This window comes from Pelodiscus sinensis, chromosome 12 (genome assembly GCF_052426305.1).
Source record: "Pelodiscus sinensis isolate ZL-2025 chromosome 12, ASM5242630v1, whole genome shotgun sequence".
NCBI lineage: Eukaryota > Metazoa > Chordata > Testudines > Trionychidae > Pelodiscus > Pelodiscus sinensis.
In genome coordinates this window covers 14,920,414-14,939,202 of record NC_143063.1, presented here as the reverse complement: position 1 = coordinate 14,939,202, position 18,789 = coordinate 14,920,414, and the positions used below count along the sequence as shown (strand labels likewise).

Below are 18,789 nucleotides of genomic sequence, written 5' to 3'. Positions count from 1 at the left end.
CGGGACCTAAGGTGGGTGGGAATGCCCATGCAGCACAGTGGGTTACTTTTTAATTTTTACAGCTTGAGCTTGGGCCCGATCGGGTCCAAAAGTACCTTAAAACCTTCTCCTGGATGAAAGGTTATCCTATGCAAAGTTTGGTTGCAGTAGCTCTTATAGTGTCCAAGTTATTAGTGCACAAACTTACAAACATTCTCCTTTGTATATTAGATGAATCATTATGTCAATTATCAATATATTAATTTGTATATTTTTAGACATTCTTATACAGCTTTTTCTTGACCACTTGTTCTGAATTTTAATGTAGTCTGGCACCTTGGTTTGAAAAGGTTGCTGACCAACAGCATCTCACCTGTAAATGTGGGTTTTGCCTACAAAAGCTTTTACCATCATATATGTGTGTGTGTGTATATATATATATATATATATATATAGTGGTAGGTCAGTCCTACTCCTGGGTCCCTGACCTGTTCTGTCCACTATCCCAGGGTATGTCTACACTACCCCGCTAGTTCGAACTAGCGGGGTAATGTAGGCATACCGCACTTGCTAATGAAGCCCGGGATTTGAATTTCCCGGGCTTCATTAGCATAAGCAGGGAGCCGCCATTTTTAAATCCCCGCTGCTTCGAACCCCATGTAGCGCGGCTACACGGGGCTCGAACTAGGTAGTTCGGACTAGGGTCCTATTCCGAACTACCATTACTCCTCGTGAAACGAGGTGTACCGGTAGTTCGGAATAGGCACGGGGTTCGAAGCAGCGGGGATTTAAAAATGGCGGCTCCCCGCTTATGCTAATGAAGCCCGGGAAATTGAAATCCCGGGCTTCATTAGCAAGTGCGGTATGCCTACATTACCCTCCTAGTTCGAACTAGGAGGGTAGTGTAGACATACCCCCACAGATTTAGGACCACAGCATGAGACTCACTAGCACAGTTTTAGCACTGGACCTTCTGTCCCTCAGCATAAACAATGGAGGGTTGGGCTAAAGTCCTGGGCCAATCAGCACTGAGTAGTAAGTCCTCCTCTAGCCCCTTGGGTATAGGGAGCCTTTCAACACTCCCTGCTCAAGCACCTCACCTCCCCGTGTAGCCTTTAGCAGGGCTGGTGGTTCCTCCTGATCCACTCCTCTTCATCTCCTTATCACCTGGTTGCTTGTTACTCTCCACATTCACACTCTCTCCCCCAGTCTTGCCCCCTAGAGAAAGCTTTTAAAGAGGCCCTGTGGCAGCCTGCTTCAGCTCACCTGGCTCTTAATTAATTTGTAGCCACCCTGTCTCAGCTGCCCCTAATTAGCTAAGGCCATTGCTGTTCCTCTTGTAATGGCTGCCTCTTTCCCCTTTAACAAGCCTTTTAACCTTCCCTGTCACTATATATGTTGTAGAAAGGGCCCCTCTCACCCAGGACACCACTGGGGCCAGCCTCTCGCTGCCAACCCCAGAGATTGGGGTTTTCAGCAGGTCTCTGTGGTAGGGAGCTCGGTCACACCTCCTGGGACTCCCTCCCTGGCTGTTTCTGTTCTAATGTTGGCATGAATTGCTCTCTAACTTTTTTTTTGTCTCTCCTTTACCTCTCTTCCATCCTCTCACTCTCCCACCTCCAGCTTTCAACTGCTGAGGCTTTTAAAGGCCTTCAGCCAGCTAGCAGAGGAGTCAGCTGGCCCCAATCTGCCTGAGCCAGCTCCCTCCCAGCTGCATCTAATTGTCCTGAAACCCTCTGCTTCTAATTATAGGTTTTTTACCTTTTTTGGGCTGCCTCTTCCCACCTTTGCAACAGCTCTTTAGCCTGACCCTGCCACACATCCCCCTCCCCTGCTCAACACCACAGAGTTGGGCTACTTGGGTTGGGAAACTCTGCACCCTCGACAACCCATCTGCGTTCCCATGGTGGGTTCCCGATCTGTGTTGCACCCGGAAGTGGAAGGGCTACAGGAACAGAAACAACTAGGTTATCCTCACATTCTTGTCCTTGTTTCAGTGCATCCATTGCAGGGGTGCGTGATCGGTGACAAGAAATAACTTGGTATTGTGGACACACCACTTGTTATTTCAACCTAAGGGGGGTTATTTTGAAATAACTCCCTAGTGTACACCATGACTAAGGTGCCACAGAACTACTCATTTTAAAAGTTACAGACTGACACGTCTACCCAATGACACTTTTTTCACATATTCTTATACATGCGTAAAATAGAACATGTAGATTCAGCAGATTGTGCCTTTAAAAGTCATGTTACGTAACAGGTTTTTGTAAAAAGCATCTTCAAGTTATGCATATTCATAAGCCAATTTTCATAAAGCATGGCAGGAGGTAAAGGGTGACAGGGTGAATTAAAGGTTTTTGGCCAGTTTCAGGTCTCTGATATAATTAATCTCTAAACAAAATATATTACGTATAATTTAGCATTTCCCCCTAAGCCCTACCCTTAGTCTACTAGCTACATAACTTAGGCTTGATCACTCTATCTAAGTACATTGAGTATATTGAGTACATAAGGATTCCTTGGCTGCATCTAGACTGGCATGATTTTGCGCAAATACTTTTAACAGAAAAGTTTTTCCGTTAAAAGTATTTGCGCAAGAGAGCTTCTATACTGGCATGTGCCTTTGTGCAAAAGATTTGCTTTTGCACAAAAACATCCATGCTAGTGTACACGCTCTCTTGCGCAAGAAAGCTCCGATGGCCATTTTAGCCATCGGGATTTCTTGCGCAAGAAATGAACATTCCTGTCTACACTGGCCCTTTTGCACAAGAATTCTTGAGCAAGAGGGCTTATGCCTGAGCGGGAGCATCAAAGTATTTGCGCATGATGCACTGATTTTGTACATTACAAGTCAGTGTTCTTGCCAAATTCTCGCAACCAGTGTAGACAGGCGGCAAGTTTTTGCACAAAAGTGGCTGCTTTTGCGCAAAATCTTGCCAGTCTAGACGCACCCCCTTATGTTTAAGCAACTGGGTTAGAAATGTTAACACTGTTAATGAAAGTTACCAGGATATACTGAAAACCAAGACATTCTACATACCCATCAATTAGAGGGGCTTGCTTCATCAGCTTAACAGCCCTTTCTCTTTCTGGTTTATCAGTTCCGAAAACCAAACCATCAGCAATGAGCAGCAAGAGCCAAAGGAATAGCTTGAGAGGATCACTCTTCATTTCCACAAGGATGTTAACTGGAGAAGAAGGTTGCCACCATGGAACGTTGGTTATGAAGAAGAGAAAACAAATTTCCGGTCTGCAAAGGTTTGAGCTGCTGTAACTCTGTTGTTGGTCAGGCACAGGAGAAGAAAGTTCTGGAGAAAACAAAAGTAATGAACAAAGCAAGAAAGGAGAGTAGAGGTGGATGATGTCCTGGTAACCAATTCCCTTTTTTTCTAAGCAAGAGATTAAGACTTCTGAAGGCTGTTCAAAAGTTGAGCAGTAGATATTTGCATTTATACCTCCTGTCTGAACATTGTTATTGCCAGTTGAAGTTAAACTTGTTTACCCATTTTGCAGGTGGAGGAAATAGGCCTCATTTTGCATCGACTAGTAATGACATGTTCAAAGTGTGTAACTAAAGCTATGTATCTAGTTATCCATTTGAATGTGAAATTAACTGATCTACAGGTACAAATAGGCTGGTTTCCTCAATTTTGAAACTTTCAATGACATTGTTGACAAAAATTCCAAGTCTCAAATTTCAAATTTCACTTGAAAGCAGGCTCTTTATTGTATACAAATAAAGCTGCTGCAATAACTGAAGCAATAAACCCATTGTATGGAGTGGATTTTCAATCTGGATGCAACACTTCCATTATGAAATAATTTGAGTAATCAGAGCACAATCTGAAATGATTAATTTGTTCTTTTCAATTGATTTCCATTCAGAAGAGTTTAGCAAGAAATTCTTTTATGAAATAAAGTGAGCATTCTTCCCTGCCTTCTTTAGAGCAGTAATAGAGATGTAGACATGTTAGTCTGGTCTTGCTGAAACAAAAGACAGGACTATGCAGCACTTTAAAGACTAACAAAATGGTTTATTAGTTTAGGACCATCATTGGACCTACTCATTTCAGTCACAAGATCAAGAATACATATTCCTGCTCATCCAGAAATATAATTTATGCCATTATGCGCCAACAGTGTCCGTCTGCTATATATATTGGACAAACTTCTCAGGGTATGTCTACACTACCACCCTACTTCAAACTAGGGTGGTAATGTAGGCAACCGGAGTTGCAAATGAAGCCCGGGATTTGAATTTCCCGGGCTTCATTTGCATAAAGCCGGGCGCCGCCATTTTTAAATGTCCGCTAGTGCGGACTCCGTGCCGCGCAGCTACACGCAGCACGGACTAGGTAGTTCGGACTAGGAAGTCTAGTCCGAACTACCGTTACTCCTCGTTTCACGTTTCACGTGGCACGGAGTCCGCACTAGCGGACATTTAAAAATGGTGGCTTTATGCAAATGAAGCCCGGGAAATTCAAATCCCGGGTTTCATTTGCAACTCCGGTTGCCTACATTACCACCCTAGTTCGAACTAGGGTGGTAGTGTAGACATACCCTCAGACACTTCGCCAAAAAATCAATGCACACAAAACAGACATCAGACAGCTTCACACTGAAAAAACAGTTTCTTGCCATTTCAACCAGACTGGGCATTGTCTCAATTACCTCACTACATGCATCCTGCTTTAAATAGACTTTAACAAAAGACTACAAAGGGAAGCCTCTAAACTGTCATTCATGCTTAAATTTGACACTTTACGAATGGGCCTTAACAAAGATGCTAATTATCTTACCCATTACAAAGATAGCTTCCCCAATTATCACCCCTAATATCATTATCTCATAGACACTAACCTCTCCCCTCATCCCCCCTCTGTTCTAAAATCTGATTTGTCAATTTTATACGTGTTCATTTTTTTTATTGTATCCCTTTGGTATACATGGTCATGACAAATTTCTTCCACAATTTGATCTGAGGGGTGAGTCTGGCCCACGAAAGCTCATCATGTAATAAACCATCTTGTTAGTCTTTAAAGTACTGCATAGTCCTGTCTTTTGTTTCTGTAGAGCAGTCTAGATAACTGTTATACGTAAGCACTTCTATGGCATCTTTTAAAAGCATTTTACAACCATTAATGATACCTGACAGTATGATGTAAATATTAAACTGGGTAGCAGATGAAGATGACATCCTAAGGAGAAACTGATTTTTTCCAGAATTAAAGTCAATGGCGGAGCTATGAATAAAAACCAAAAGGTTCCTCCTGACTACTATTCCCTGTTCCAACAATACCTCCTGTAGGGATTCAGATACTAGTAATGACACAGCTGTGTAATTTTAACCTCATATGCCTGCATTGATAACCATGGGCATTCCAATAAATTATGAGTCAAACCCCAAAAGAGTATGAATTTAAAAAAAAACACACAGTTTTTATTTGCCTTCCGGTCTGTGAGCCTTTATTTTTTTCGTATTCTCATTCCTTTCTCCATAACCAAGAAAGTTAGAAACAGCTCTCACTAACAGTGTTTTCATGTAATCTCATGATTAAGGCACCTGTGGCTCTAAAACAAGGCTACTCAACACACGGCCTGCCTGCGGCCCATTTGTTTGCGGCCCGTTGTGTGATTTGGGTTTACAGTGCGGTTGAGGTTGATATGTGTTTCAGTAGTTAAATTCCTGGACTGTTGTGAAGCCAAAACAAAAAAGCAGTCAATTTAATGGTCTTCTGTTAATACACATTTTAGTAGTTAAATTCCTGGACTGTCATTGCTCATTAAAAGTGCTGTTATATGGGTGGAAATCGGGTAAATATTGCATTTTATTAATATCAGCAGAACTGACTTAAATGGGGCCTGTGTGTTGTGTAGTCTTTGTATTCATGTCTGTTAGTGTGAAAGAAACTATTTGCATATATATTTGCATATATATTTGCATGTACATGCAGCCACACTTAAGTTGCAGCCCTCAGCATATGCTGTGAGTATCATTGTGGCCCCCAGGCTTCCAAAGTTGGGTAGCCCTGCTCTAAAAGAAACCCAGCCACTTGTTGGGGGACATATGATAAAATCATCTGGATTGATAACAGATTTGGGCTTGATGTAGGAATTACCAGACGGGCTGTAAATTGTGCAGAGAAACACACAACGTAAGAGCTGTCTTACTAGGTCAGAACAATGGTCCATCTAACCTAATTAGTGACCAATCCCAGAGCTGCAGGGGGAGCACACTGAAGAGAGAAGTTTTTGAGACGTCCACCTGATTTTACCCTCCTAGTTTCTGGCAGTCAGAGGTATAGGGCAAGGTTCCCTCTAAGCTGTGCAGTAGCAACTGCCCCGCAGCTGCTTAATATGCCCCAGCCAGCCCTGCCCAGGGTTCCGCACATGGAACTCCCTGACTGGGGAAGGGGCACTTCTCCCTCAGTGAAAGCAGCAGCTCCCTGCTAAGGACAGAGCAGTGTGTCTCTCTTAGCCAGTAGGAACACGTCCATCCCTGGCCCTCTTTGCCCACAGCCAATTATGGACCTGTCTTCCAGGAACTTATCTAGTTCTTTTTTTTTTTAATCGTTTTACTTTTGGCTATCACAATGACTTCCACAAGTTAATTGTGGATTATGAGAAAAAGCATTTCCTTTTGTTTTTATTTAACCCACTGCACTATTAATTATATTGAGTTTCCTCTGGGTTTTGTGTTGTGGGAAAGAGTAAACAACACTTCTCTATTCACTGATGATTTCATAGATATCTATCACATCCCCTTAATCATCTCGTTTCTAAGATAAACAGCCCTAATATCCTTTTAGTCTTGCCTCATCTACTCAAACTAGTTAGTGATCTCTCCTGGTCTGAAAATGTCAGTTATTGTAATCGAAAAGTTAAATAAAAAAATTGTACTTGATGCATTTGATGGTATTATGTGACTGTCTAAACCACTCTCCCCTGCACAGTCTGTTTACCCTTTATGTAGGCCTCCCATAACAATGGGGGAGAGACACTCTTATTAACAAATTAACAATGATAAAACCACAGAAACCGGAGACCAGAGACAGCTGCAGACCCTGACATGAGCCCCTATTCCACGTCTACACAGCGCCTATTTTGAAATAGCAATTTGAAATAGGCGGTATTCCTTGTGGAATGAGGTTTACCAAGTTTGAAATAAGCCGAATTAATTTCAAAATAGCAGTTGGCTTGTGTAGATGCTAGTACAGTTATTTCAAAATAACGGCTGTTATTTTGAAATAATTTTGCGGTGTAGACATACCCTAACTTGATAGTAGCTTAGTTAGAACTTTTAAAATCTCTAAGTTAACCCAGCACTATCTCTTAAAATATGTCTTCTCTCCTTAAATCAAAAGAATTATACAGATATTAAAATAAAAATCCTTTTGAAAGCACATTGTGGGAGTCACATTTTATTCTTTCCACATTCTTTCACTAGATTTCTACAGAACATAGAGCAATATTATGATAGTTCAGCACCAACTTTTCCAGAACAACAACTGGTAGTCTCCCCTGAACTTCCAAAACCAAATTCCATGCAGAAAAAGATTATGCGTGGAAACTATTCTGAATATTACCTTTAGGTCCACTAGTCCTTTGGGCTTTCTTGGAAAGATGCCAGTTTCTGTTCTGATAATTTTCTTTGGCAGTTTTCAAGTGTGTTTTTCCTTTGGAGGACTAGCACAGTTCTTATTCATACTAGAACTGTACAGCAAAGACAAACTTGCAGGCACTTGGAAAGCTGCCAAACATGTTGATGTGACGATACTACAATATGTGCAACTGAAAAACATGCTTATTGGAAACAGAATGCCGGGTGAAGAACATTTTAACCCTCAACTCCCAGCAGATCAATCTTACCATGACCGCCTGGTCCAGGATAGCAGCTATGGGACTCTGTCAAGTGACATTAGCTCCCAGACCAACCAAACGCAACCTGGTTGCTGCCCAGAAAAAAACCAAGCCAATCTGTGTTTAACAACCTGTATATAATGCCACCACGTTTCTATTGATTAAAACCCAGGCACTGTTCCTTCTGTGAGCACCCAACTCTGTTCACGTTACTCACAGGAGTAGCTCCCGCTGTTCTCTTCTCTGCATTCCAGTTTTAAAGAACTCCCACTGGCAGATTCTGAGCAGGGCTGTCAGCGATCAATCAACATGGGTGGTTGGTGAAGGCAGGATTCGGGAAGGCAAGCCCCCAGTCCTGCCTCCAGCCTGCCCCTTTTGCTGAGACCCCGCCCCTTTCCTGCCTTCCACAGGGAGGTGGGGCGGCGTGCGCATGCTCCCCCTTCTTCCAAGCACAGGGAGGGGAGGAGAGCGGGCAGGCATATGCTCACCCCAGCCTCCTTAGCCCCAGAGGGTGCGACGTGCGACCCAGCTTCTCCAGCCCTGGAGCACTGGGGACGGGAGGAGGGCGCGCCGCACAGCCAGGCCCAGACTCTTCAGCAGCAGGAGGGCGGAAACTGGGGGCAGCAACACTTCACCCCCTGAACGCCTACAGTTAGCGTTCTGGGAGTGGAGGTTTGTGAAGGCACAGCCTTCCCCCAGCTTACATACTGGACGACCATGTTAACAGATAAGCATGGGCAGCAAGGGGGGAGGGAGGGAGCTGGTGCCTGTGAGGAGCTGGCTTTTAATCTGGCTCCCCACAAGCACTGAATCCCGTAAAGCCAACTGTCCTCCCTCTACCTACACGCTGGTGCCTCTGATAGAGAAGCAGCAGTGCAGTGGGCGGGGCCGGCCTGAGCCATTTTGGTGCCCCAGGCGTGCAGCACTCCCCCCCGGATGCACGGCACATGCACTGCCCAGCCCTGCCCGGCCACCGCTGCTTGCGCGCGCGCTGGGCAGTGCAGGGCCCCGCAGCTGTGGGGGGAAGGGCGCTGCTGGCCAGTGCCGTGGGGCCAGCGCTGCAGGAGCCAGCGCACCCCTAGCAGCTGCTATCAGGGCCCACTATTGGTTGGCGCACCGGGCAGCTGCCCGGCTCACCCACCCCTCAGTGCGGCCCTGGCAGTGGGTGAGAGTGAGTGGGTGGGAGCTAGTACATGGGGGAAATGGCTTTCAAGCCAGCTCCCCAGGCGTATCTGCTCAGGCAGAGCCACCTGGCTACCTCCCACAGAGGCCGTGGGATGGGACAGGCAGGAGCCAGTGCTCAGGGGGAGCTGGCTTAAAAGCTGGCTCCTCCTAACTGTTTCTTACTAGCCCTGTGCTCTTGGGGAGCCAGGGAGTGACATTCATGGAAAATCACCCCCCCCCCCTTTCCCCTTGGACTCTGCTAGAATCAGACAAAGCAAGGAAAAGGCCGGGGGAAGACACGCCTAAACTAATTAAGGAAACACCCGAGCCTCTTCTGCATTGAAGAAAGAACAGAGGCACGTCTCATTAGCATACAAAATGGAAACCAGCTCTTCCAAAGCAGGAACCGCACTAAGCTATGGTACACCGAAAGCAAAGAAGCACTGCCTGATGGGAAATTTCTGCTCCAGATGCTAATGAACCCAGGCCTGCTCACACCCAAATTAGTCATTATCAGACCAATTCTAGTAAAGATCCTATTGACATCCAAAATACTGAAATTGCCTGGTTGCATTGTGAGCATGTTCAAGGAACAGCACCCATAACCAAGGGTGATCAGTCTCTATTGTCTCGCCTCTGTTTACCCATAAACAAATCCAGTGTCTCTTCGAACTATTGCCCTATCCCTATAAAAACTCTTATCCTTGCCCAAGAAAAACTGTTCTGATACCTGGATTTAAACTGCATCAGTTCCATTGAGACTTCTTCATCTCCTGTCTGATCGTGCTGGGGGCTCTGCTCTGCCTGTCTCCTGCCCTGTGGACCACTGGCTACCATCACCATCTGGGAACCCCGATCAGTGGAAGCTCCATGGAGTGGTGAGCTCTCTCTCTCTTCCTCCCCCTGCCCTCCAGCATAGCCTCCTGACTCTGCCCTATGTAAACTGTTATATGGTTAGCTAGCCGTAACATTTGTAATCAGTTTCAATTTAGATTTAATTTTGTAACTGTTATATGTGTTTAGCTTCCTAACACTACCCAGAAATAAATAACTTTCATTGTTAAGCTGGTTTCTTCTCTCTCTTTCTTTCTCTTTTGCTCACTCTTCCTCAAGGGGTGTTGTTTTGGCTTCCCCATTTGCTCTGCAACAACGCTTCTTGTACCCAAGCTAAAGATCCCCGTAGTGCCCAAAGTCCTATGGGGTTTGCTCATCGTGTGGTTTACCCGTGAATGACTGTGGTGTGAAGGTGGGGATAGGGAAGCGCTGAACCTGGGGGCTTATGAGGATGGCAGCTTAAAGTGCTGTTTAATCCAGCCCACGGAGTCCAAAGGCTCATGAGGGTGCAGTGTGGCATTGCTGTTAACCCAGCCTGCTGAATCCAGGGACATATGAGGGGGTCAGCTTGTGAGTGCTGATTACCTAGTCCTTTCAGGCGTGCTCTGTTAGTCGGTGTGAGTGTCTGTGTGTGTTGCTAACGTGGGAAGAACCCCATCCTGAGGAACCTAGTTCCTGCAGGAGAGCTCCAGTGGGAGGGGGAATTGGCAGCAGGGAGAATTCAGCTCCATATGAGAGCACAAGTAAGCACAAGCAGCACACCGATAGAATTGTTAACCTCCCCCGTCCCATAAGGGTAACCCTAATAAATGAGCATACCCCAGAGTATTGGGCAAATCTGGTAACACTAACCTAGCCGCTCCCCCACCTCTGGTAGAGGTAGGGACGCGGGGCAGGGGAGGAAGGAGCCAGGAGAGGCTGCGGCGGAGCAGCTTCTGTCCACGGCAGACCTGGACTTGTCTTGGAGAGAGGCTGCTACATGGATGCCGTGCAGCCTCTGTCCATGGAGCACTCAGGTTCCCCGCACAAAGGACCTGCTGCCACCTCTGTATCAGAGGCGGAAGCACAGGGCAGCAGGCAGAAGCCAGTTTTTAAAATGGCTCCTCTCATAGACTGGCTCCCACCTGCCACTCCTCACTGCTGCCTCTGACCCCCGAGGACTATTGAATAGTTGTGTAACTGCTAAAATGTGATGCGGTTACATGACTATTCAGTTACACGCTATCTAATGTCCCTAGTTCAGAAGTTGACTAACCGTTCTCCAACACTGTCCAGTCGGTCCCCAGAAATCCTATGGACTTTCACAGGGTTTGTGCCACTTCTGACAGAAGAAGCAATCTTTTCCCCCATCTGAGCTACAGCCACAGAAATCTTCCACGCGTCTCCTATGTTAACTGGCCTTTCTACACTGTGACTCGGGATCCTCTTGGTGCCAACTGACAAGAGGCTCAGGGGACATAAGGACTACAAAGATCTCCTGTGTTTGGTGCATAAATTATAGCTCACGATGAGTATTGTGAAGTTTCAAATGAAAGTTGGTGCCACACCGATCACTAGTATCATCATGAAATGTATTTATGGATGTAGTGTAAGGCGTTATGTGTATACACTGCAAATTAGATTCTTAAGGTCTGTGTCTAGGCACTTGTCAACAGAAAAAGGTGAAAACCACAGTTTCAGTCAGACAAGAAATCTTTATCTAGTTGACTATTTAAATGCAAATTTAGTACTGTATGGACATGGTTCACCTTTACTAGTCTGAACTGAATGTTAATGAAGTTTTTAATGTGAAAACTTCAAAGAAAGAAAAAGTAACAGGAGCAGGTAAGCAGCAACGTCCACAAGGAAACGGAGGCAGGGAAAATGAGACTTCTGTTCAGTGTAGACCAAGAACCCTCAACTCCCACTGACTTCAATAGCAACAGCAGTTATGAGTAGTCAGGCTGTAGGTATCCAGTTAGACTCCCAAACGAAAGAGACATTCAAAATTAGCAGTCAGAAGTATAAGCATAACTAGCTTTCTCAGTGCTACAGAAGCCAGGAGGGCTGAGATCAAAAGTCATTTTGTGGATCAGACCATTAAAACATGCCTCTCTCCAGTGAATTCAAAGCTAGATTTGATCAAAAGAAAAACGGTGCTGATGAGAAGAATAGTTACAAATCCTATTATGAAGTGAAATGGTTTTGCAAAAGATGTTCTTGTTCTTCTTTGGGCAGTTCCAGGAAGCAGCAAAAACTCGGAGTGTTTGTGGTTCAGCTGGGTGTGAATGACAATACAAAAATGACTACAAAATTAAGCCAATGGTCTCCAATCTTTTTAAACACAAGATCACTTTTTCAATTTAAGTGCAATTTAAGATCTACCTCAAATCCAAATACCCGTGCCCCACTTCCTTCTCATCCCTTCTTCAAGGCTCCGATGCTGATACACCCCTTCTCTGAGGCCTCACCCTGCTCACTTCATCCACCCTCCTCCGACTCACTTTCACAAGGCTGGGGTAGGGGGTTGGGATGCAGACTCTGGTCTTGAGCCAAGGAGTTTGGAGTGTGGGAGGGGCTCCTGGCTTAGCCCAGGGTGGGAGATTGGGGTCCAGGAGGAGTTTCAGGGTGCAAGCCCTGGGAAGGAGTTAGCATGCAGGGGGACTCATGTAAGGGGCAGGAGGCTGGGTGTAGGAGGAGATTCAGGGCAGGGACAGTCAACACCCAAAAAATAACACCCTTTGCAAGCAGTAAAAGTAGTAACAACAACCCCCCACGTATGTGTTGGGTCAGGAGATAAGAGTGAAGGACAGTGTGTGTTTGTGAGAATGACAGAGACACACACAGTGTGACAGTGACAGAGATTTGCATTGCCAAGATTCCTCCATCCTCTTCCCTATGTGTGGAGATAGGGTGCAGAAGTGGGGGGAGAAGGGATACCCCAACTTCAGTTTCCCTTGCTCTTCTTCCTCCCACACCGTGCACATTAAGCAGGAGGCTGCCAGGGGGGCCGCTCCAAGACAGAGGGCAGGAGCAGCATGACAGTAGGTGGAAAGGCACCTGAAGTGCCAGCGCTTAATAGCTTCCTGGCCAAACCAGTCAGGATCACCTGTCAGAGTCTCCAAGATCTACTGGTGGCCACTGAATTAAGCCAATGATCCATATAATTCTATTTCTCAAACTGAGCGAAGCACCAAAAGGAAACAAAGCAGTGGAAAAAATAAATCTATTTTACAATTTTCATCTCAGGTTTAACTAGTAAGAAAAAAACAAGAAAAAGGAAACCTTGTTTAAGTGTCCCTTAAGGGTCCTCACCTTTTTATTGTGTATTTAACCACTGAACACTGTTCATTACTTGCTGTTGGCTGTAATATGCACACCTCTATTACTCTGGCTTTGCTACTTTTTCAGAGTAGTCACCTCTCGTACTGCAATCCTGTTTATTATACCATTTCCTTCCTGTGCCTGCTGTACCTCCCCCACTGCTGACTCAGTCAGTGCATGGGCTAACTTTAGAGATTAGTATGCATCGGATGAAGAGGGTTTTACCCACGAAAGCTTATACCCAAATAAACCTGTTAGTTTTTAAGGTGCCACTGAACTCCTTTTCAGAGATGATGTGAGGCAGCCTAGCTCACAGTACTACATGCCCACTTCATAAATCTATTGTATCCATTTATCAATGTTCAGATGATCACAAGGCAGTCCTTACTGGTTGAAAGGAGCCAAAAGGAAATTAGAAGTTGCAGTGAAGTTGGTATTATAGCTGGCTTAATGTAAACTCCTTATTCTTTCACTACAAACGCTCCCATCAGCTTCCCTTATCCTTGTGAGGAGCAGGAGTACCAGCGTCAATGGGGGCATACTCTGTGTTTCATTTAGCAGGTCTGTACTACACCTGGAGATCAACTGTGGCAGAGTCAACCTTCCACATAGTATAGACATGGCTTTTGTGTCCTGCCAGAGAGTTAGTACCATACCTTAAATTCTTCTGCACTGTAGTTTCCAGCTGGCTAAATTCAGAGTTGATACCATAACAGCTGCTGTCTTGACAGAGCCAGGGATTGAACCAGGGACCTACAGAGTTAAGCCGATAATAGGCCATAACTCGAGCTAAGTCAAGCAAGCTGCATTATGAACTAGGACATAGCTTGAGCTAGAGCCAGCCTCTGGAGAAGGCTGTAAGAGTTGTGTCTACACTGCAGCTGGCAGTGTGCTTCCCAGCCCAGGTAGACAGATACACACTAGCTGGGCTTGAACTAGCAAGCTGAGTATTGCAAAGTGGATGTGGTGGCACAGACAGCGGCACACACTAGTCACCCAAATGCAGTCCTACCTCACCCGGGGTCCATACTGGGGCAAGGAGCCTGTGCCAGCCATGTCCACTCTACTGTTTTTAGCACACTAGCTCAAGCACACTAGCTCAAGCATGTATCTGTCTCCCCAAACTGAGAGGATGCCCCCAGATGTAGTGTAGACATTCTCTAACAGACTCATGTTCTCTGTGTAGTGTGGACTGGGCGCACGTAATGACCACTGGTCATAGGTAGCATATGTAGTTACACACTGGTAATGCAAGTTGCTGTAGTGGTATGCCTTCCTCTACCACTGTCAAATGCAAGTTACACCAAATTACACTCCTCACAGAACTGCCTGTGAATTTGGACCTGAAACTCAGGAGAATCCACTCACCAAGGGTATGTCTACACTACAAAGTTAGTTCGAACTAACAGACGTTAGTTCGAACTAACTTTAATAGGCGAACTAGGTAAACCTCATTTTACGAGGATTAAGCCTAGTTCGAACTAGCTAGTTCGAATTAAGGGGTGTGTAGCCCCTTAATTCGAACTAGTGGGAGGCTAGCCCTCCCCAGGTTTCCCTGGCGGCCACTCTGGGAAACTCTATGCCCCCCTCCCGGCCCCGGACCCCTTAAAGGGGCAAGGGCTGGCTACGGTGCCCGTGCCAGGTGCGAGCCTGCCAGCACCCAGCCAGCAGACCCTGCACCTGGCACGGATCGAGCCACCCACCCGATGCCCCTCAGCCCTCCCCCTCTTCCCGGGACCAGGCTGGCGTCTCCCGGGAGCTTGCCCGGGACCGCAAGAGGCGGGCACCCGCCTGGGCTAGTGCGGACATCGTGGACCTTGTCCACAATCTCCGCACTAGGCACAGGAAAGTGGCCGGCTTGGGCAGGAGAGCTGCCAGCCTGGCCACCCAGGAGCAGGTGTGCATGAAAATCAAGGGGGTCCACTGAGACCCCCGACCCTGAGCCCTGAGCTTACAATGGCCGTCCTGGGTCAGACCAAAGGTCCATCTAGCCCAGTAGCCTGTCTGCCGACAGCGGCCAACCCTAGGGACCCTGGAGGGGATGGACCGAAGACAGTGACCAAGCCATTTGTCTCGTGCCATCCCTCTCCAGCCTTCCACAAACCTTGGGCAGGGACACCACTCCTACCCCCTGGCTAATGCCACTCCATGGACCCAACCTCCATCACTAGATCTCACTTCCCTTTAAACTCTGTTCTAGTTGTAGCCTTCACAGCCTCCTGCAGCAAGGAGTTCCACAGGTTGACTCTTTGCTTTGTGAAGAACAACTTTCTGTTACTAGTTTGAAGCCTGCTATCCATTCCTTTCCTTTGGTGTCCTCTAGTCCTTCTTTATGGGAACTAATGAAGAACTTTTCTGTATGCACCCTCTCTACCCCACTCCTGCTTTTAGAGACCTCTATCCTGTCCCCCCTCCGTCTCCTCTTTTCTAAGCTGAGAAGTCCCAGTCTCTTTAGCCTCTCTTCATATGGGACCTGTTCCCAACCCCTGATCATTTTAGTTGCCCTCCCCTCTCCCAGCCTCTCTCTTCCCCTCTCCCACCTCCTTTTCCCAGTCTCCCCCAGTTTTGTTCAATAAAGACAGATTCCATTTTTGAACACAATTGTCCTTTATTTTGTACATCAAGAAAAGGGGCAAGGGAAGGGTAAGTGAAAGGAGGTGAGGGAGGAATGGGGCACGAGCCCCCGATGGGGAGGGCTGGGCTGGCTCTGTGGGCTTCTGGGGGTGGAAGCTCTCCTGCAGCCCCCCAATTGTCCTCTCTCCCCAGATGGCAGCCTGCGGCAAGTGCAGCCGGACTGATGGCCGAGTGGTGTGATGTGCCCAGTGTGGGCACTCAGGGCACTCCAAGCCAGGACTGGTTTTCAAGCGGGGCACCCCTGAGAAATGTCTGTCCGGGGTGGGGGTCGGGTCCCTTTAAGCACAGCCCTCAGCTAGCCTGAGGCAGCATCTCCACGCTCTAAGTCCTCCTCTGATGCCCTGCCGGCACTGCTTCCGGGCATCCTTAAGCCCTGTTCAGGGTCCACTTAATGTGGACATGCTAGTTCGAATTAGCAAAACGCTAATTCGAACTAGTTTTTAGTTCTAGACGCGTTAGTTCGAATTAGCTTAGTTTGAATTAACTAATTCGAACTAAGTTAGTTCAAACTAACTCTGTAGTGTAGACATACCCCAAGCCTGTCTGTCTATAGCAGGCTTTTTATTGATTATACGCCACAGACCGGGGCATAAGAGCAGGGGTGAATGACAGAAGCAGCCAAGTCACAAACATTGATAGATTAACCATGTTCTGTCCAGATCAGTGTGGACCTTTCTATATGTACTGCGTTTTAATGAAATATCCATTTCTGACCCTCCTGGGAAGCTGTAGTACAAAAAGTGGTGCGTCCTCTTTAAAAATGTAGGTTGCACGTATCAGCTTGCGACCAAGTACACAGGCCTCTGGAACCAACAGGGGATCGTACTAGACTGAAATAACCCTGCCTTGCTTGCTGCAAGGTACTGCCACCCCAAGAAGTGTTTATGGCATTTCTTCCTGTTTTAGAAAGCACACTGGCAGTTTCCCACGTAATGAGTTTCCCTGTGGAGAAGGTTTTGTTTTTAGAAACTTTGCTCTGAGCTCTAACTAAACCCCGATTCTCAGGAGATTACATAAGGTTGTCAACATGAGGATTGCCAACATGTTTTCTTTGCGCACACATACACACACCCCACGCCATATTATCATTAGTAAGCAGTACTCACTTGCATTCGCTAGGTGTGTTCTTGCTATTTTTTACAGCACTCAGCAATTCCAAATCTTGTATCGAGATGAAAAAATAAGGGACTGTTGGCAGCCTTAGGCGGTACTGAGCACCCTCACCTCCCACTGAAGTCAGCACTTATCCAGAGCATTCAGCACCTCCCCCAAATCAGACCCCAGCTCTATAGATCCCTAAGAGGCCAACTTTTCCTATCCCTGCTACTCTGGGCTGAAAGGAAGCATTTATGCCTTGTGCCTATTTTAGTTAGTCAAAACAAGGGATCTTGTTAATCTTAAATAGGCTCCTATGTAAGAGTTCCCTCTCCATGAAGCACGAGGTCTGAATTGAAAAGTTCTTGCCAGAGCAGTGAGATTTGGGTAAATAAGTTGATCTATTTATATTGCTAGACTGAGAAGATGGATATTTTTAAGCCCTGAGAGAAAACAGGGATTCTGAATACTGTTTTGTCAATTGTCACAATACGTCTGAAACCTAGAGAGCATCTCTGCTGTTACCTCCATGCATGCCTCTTAGCCCAGTGGTCCCCGAACTTTTCATGATTGCATTCCCTGCTCCTCCTGGAGCCAGGGCTGAGTAGGGCCATGGCTCCTGAGGAAATGGGATAGAAAGCAGACGGGGTTAAGGAGCTGAGGCTGGATCCATAGCTGTGGGAGGGTCTGGGGCCAGAATGGAACTGAAGCCAGGGGCAGGACTAAGGCAGCTGGGACCAGGAGCAGAGCCGTAGCTGGGACTTGGGTTGAGGCTGGAGCTGCTGAGCCAAGAACTGAATCCGCAGCCGGATCACAGTTGGGGGCCAAGGCTGAGGCTATGAGCAGAGCCACAACCGAGAGACAGTCTATGGCCATGGCCAGAAAAGAGCTGAGGACAGGGCAAGGCTAGATAGTGCTCCTCTCCTGCCCCCCTGGTGGCTGGGCTGGCCTCCACCATACACCCCAAATGTTCTTCGGCACCTCTCTCCCCACCCCCCATGTCTTAGTCCTTTAAAGAGATTAATCACTTCTGCAACCAGGCACATTTCAGTACTGAAGGCTTCAATAGCAGCCACAGCATGGTACACAGAGCTTCACAAGGAAGGACTCTGCAGATTGCGCTGATACAAGGCAGAATGCACAAGCACAAAATGGCACAACAGAGTCCCAGTGTCCAGTGTGGTGCAAATGTATTAGAATCCATGTTTATATTTTAACAAAGGAAATGCTTGGAAAAAGTAACACAAATGCATCCCAGCTGATCGGATCAGCACTGGGAGGCCACCTGATGCGAGAAGGAAGAAAGATCTCTGCCGCCCCATGTGGGGAGGAGCCCCTTGCTGCAGCTCTTTAGGTAGATTGGGGCCTTCTGCCATCTCGTTTCCTAGTATAGGCTGGGTAACTGTGTGGGGAGGAATTGGGGGGATGGGGATTGCCTGACCTACCCAATCCCATACAGGCAGCTGTTTTAGGAACATTACAACTCCATGCACAAGATCCTGGGAGATTTGGTGTGCCCAGTAATTAAGGCCGCACGTCTGCCAGGGAAATCACAAAAGTCATGAGTCTGGAGACTTTCCATGACCTTTATGACTTCTGCTCGCCCCAGGAAAATCAAAACTTGCTTTCTTCTGCTTTTCAGCTGTTATAAACAGGGAGAGAGGCAGTAGTGCTCCTCCGCTGCTTATCAGCTGGAAGGCGGCTCCTACGCTCCTACGACGACAGAATGTGAAGCTGTGAGCGAGCCCTAAAAGAAGTGCATAAAGTTTCCTCCTCCCTGCCAGGAGTGCGCGGCTCCTGGCCGGGCGGGAGGAGACTTTGCACACTCCCCTGCCACCAAGTGCTGATTGGCCTGGGGGTGGAGGGAGCATGTGACGTTCCCTCTGCCCTGCCCCCGCGCTGCAAGGAGAGCGCAGC

At 46.9% G+C, this 18,789-nt stretch overlaps 1 protein-coding gene across 5 annotated transcripts in view; it reads right to left on the bottom strand.

The window, feature by feature from the left end:
* LOC102461639 (dipeptidase 2) overlaps positions 1 to 18,789 on the bottom strand; it is a 40,241-nt gene that overhangs the window by 17,650 nt on the left and 3,802 nt on the right. For 3 of the 5 annotated variants that reach the window (XR_016350496.1, XM_089781448.1, XM_014572551.4), the window contains exon 3: positions 3,023 to 3,290. Coding sequence is in view for 4 of the 5 variants with exons in the window: in XM_089781448.1 (XP_089637574.1) it covers positions 3,023 to 3,153 (131 nt within the window). In the remaining variant the exon portion in view is untranslated. Of the gene's footprint in view, positions 1 to 3,022; positions 3,291 to 7,568; positions 7,967 to 8,059; positions 8,220 to 18,789 lie in introns of those variants that run through there. The other 2 variants (XM_014572552.4, XM_006121104.4) reach the window with 2 other exon arrangements.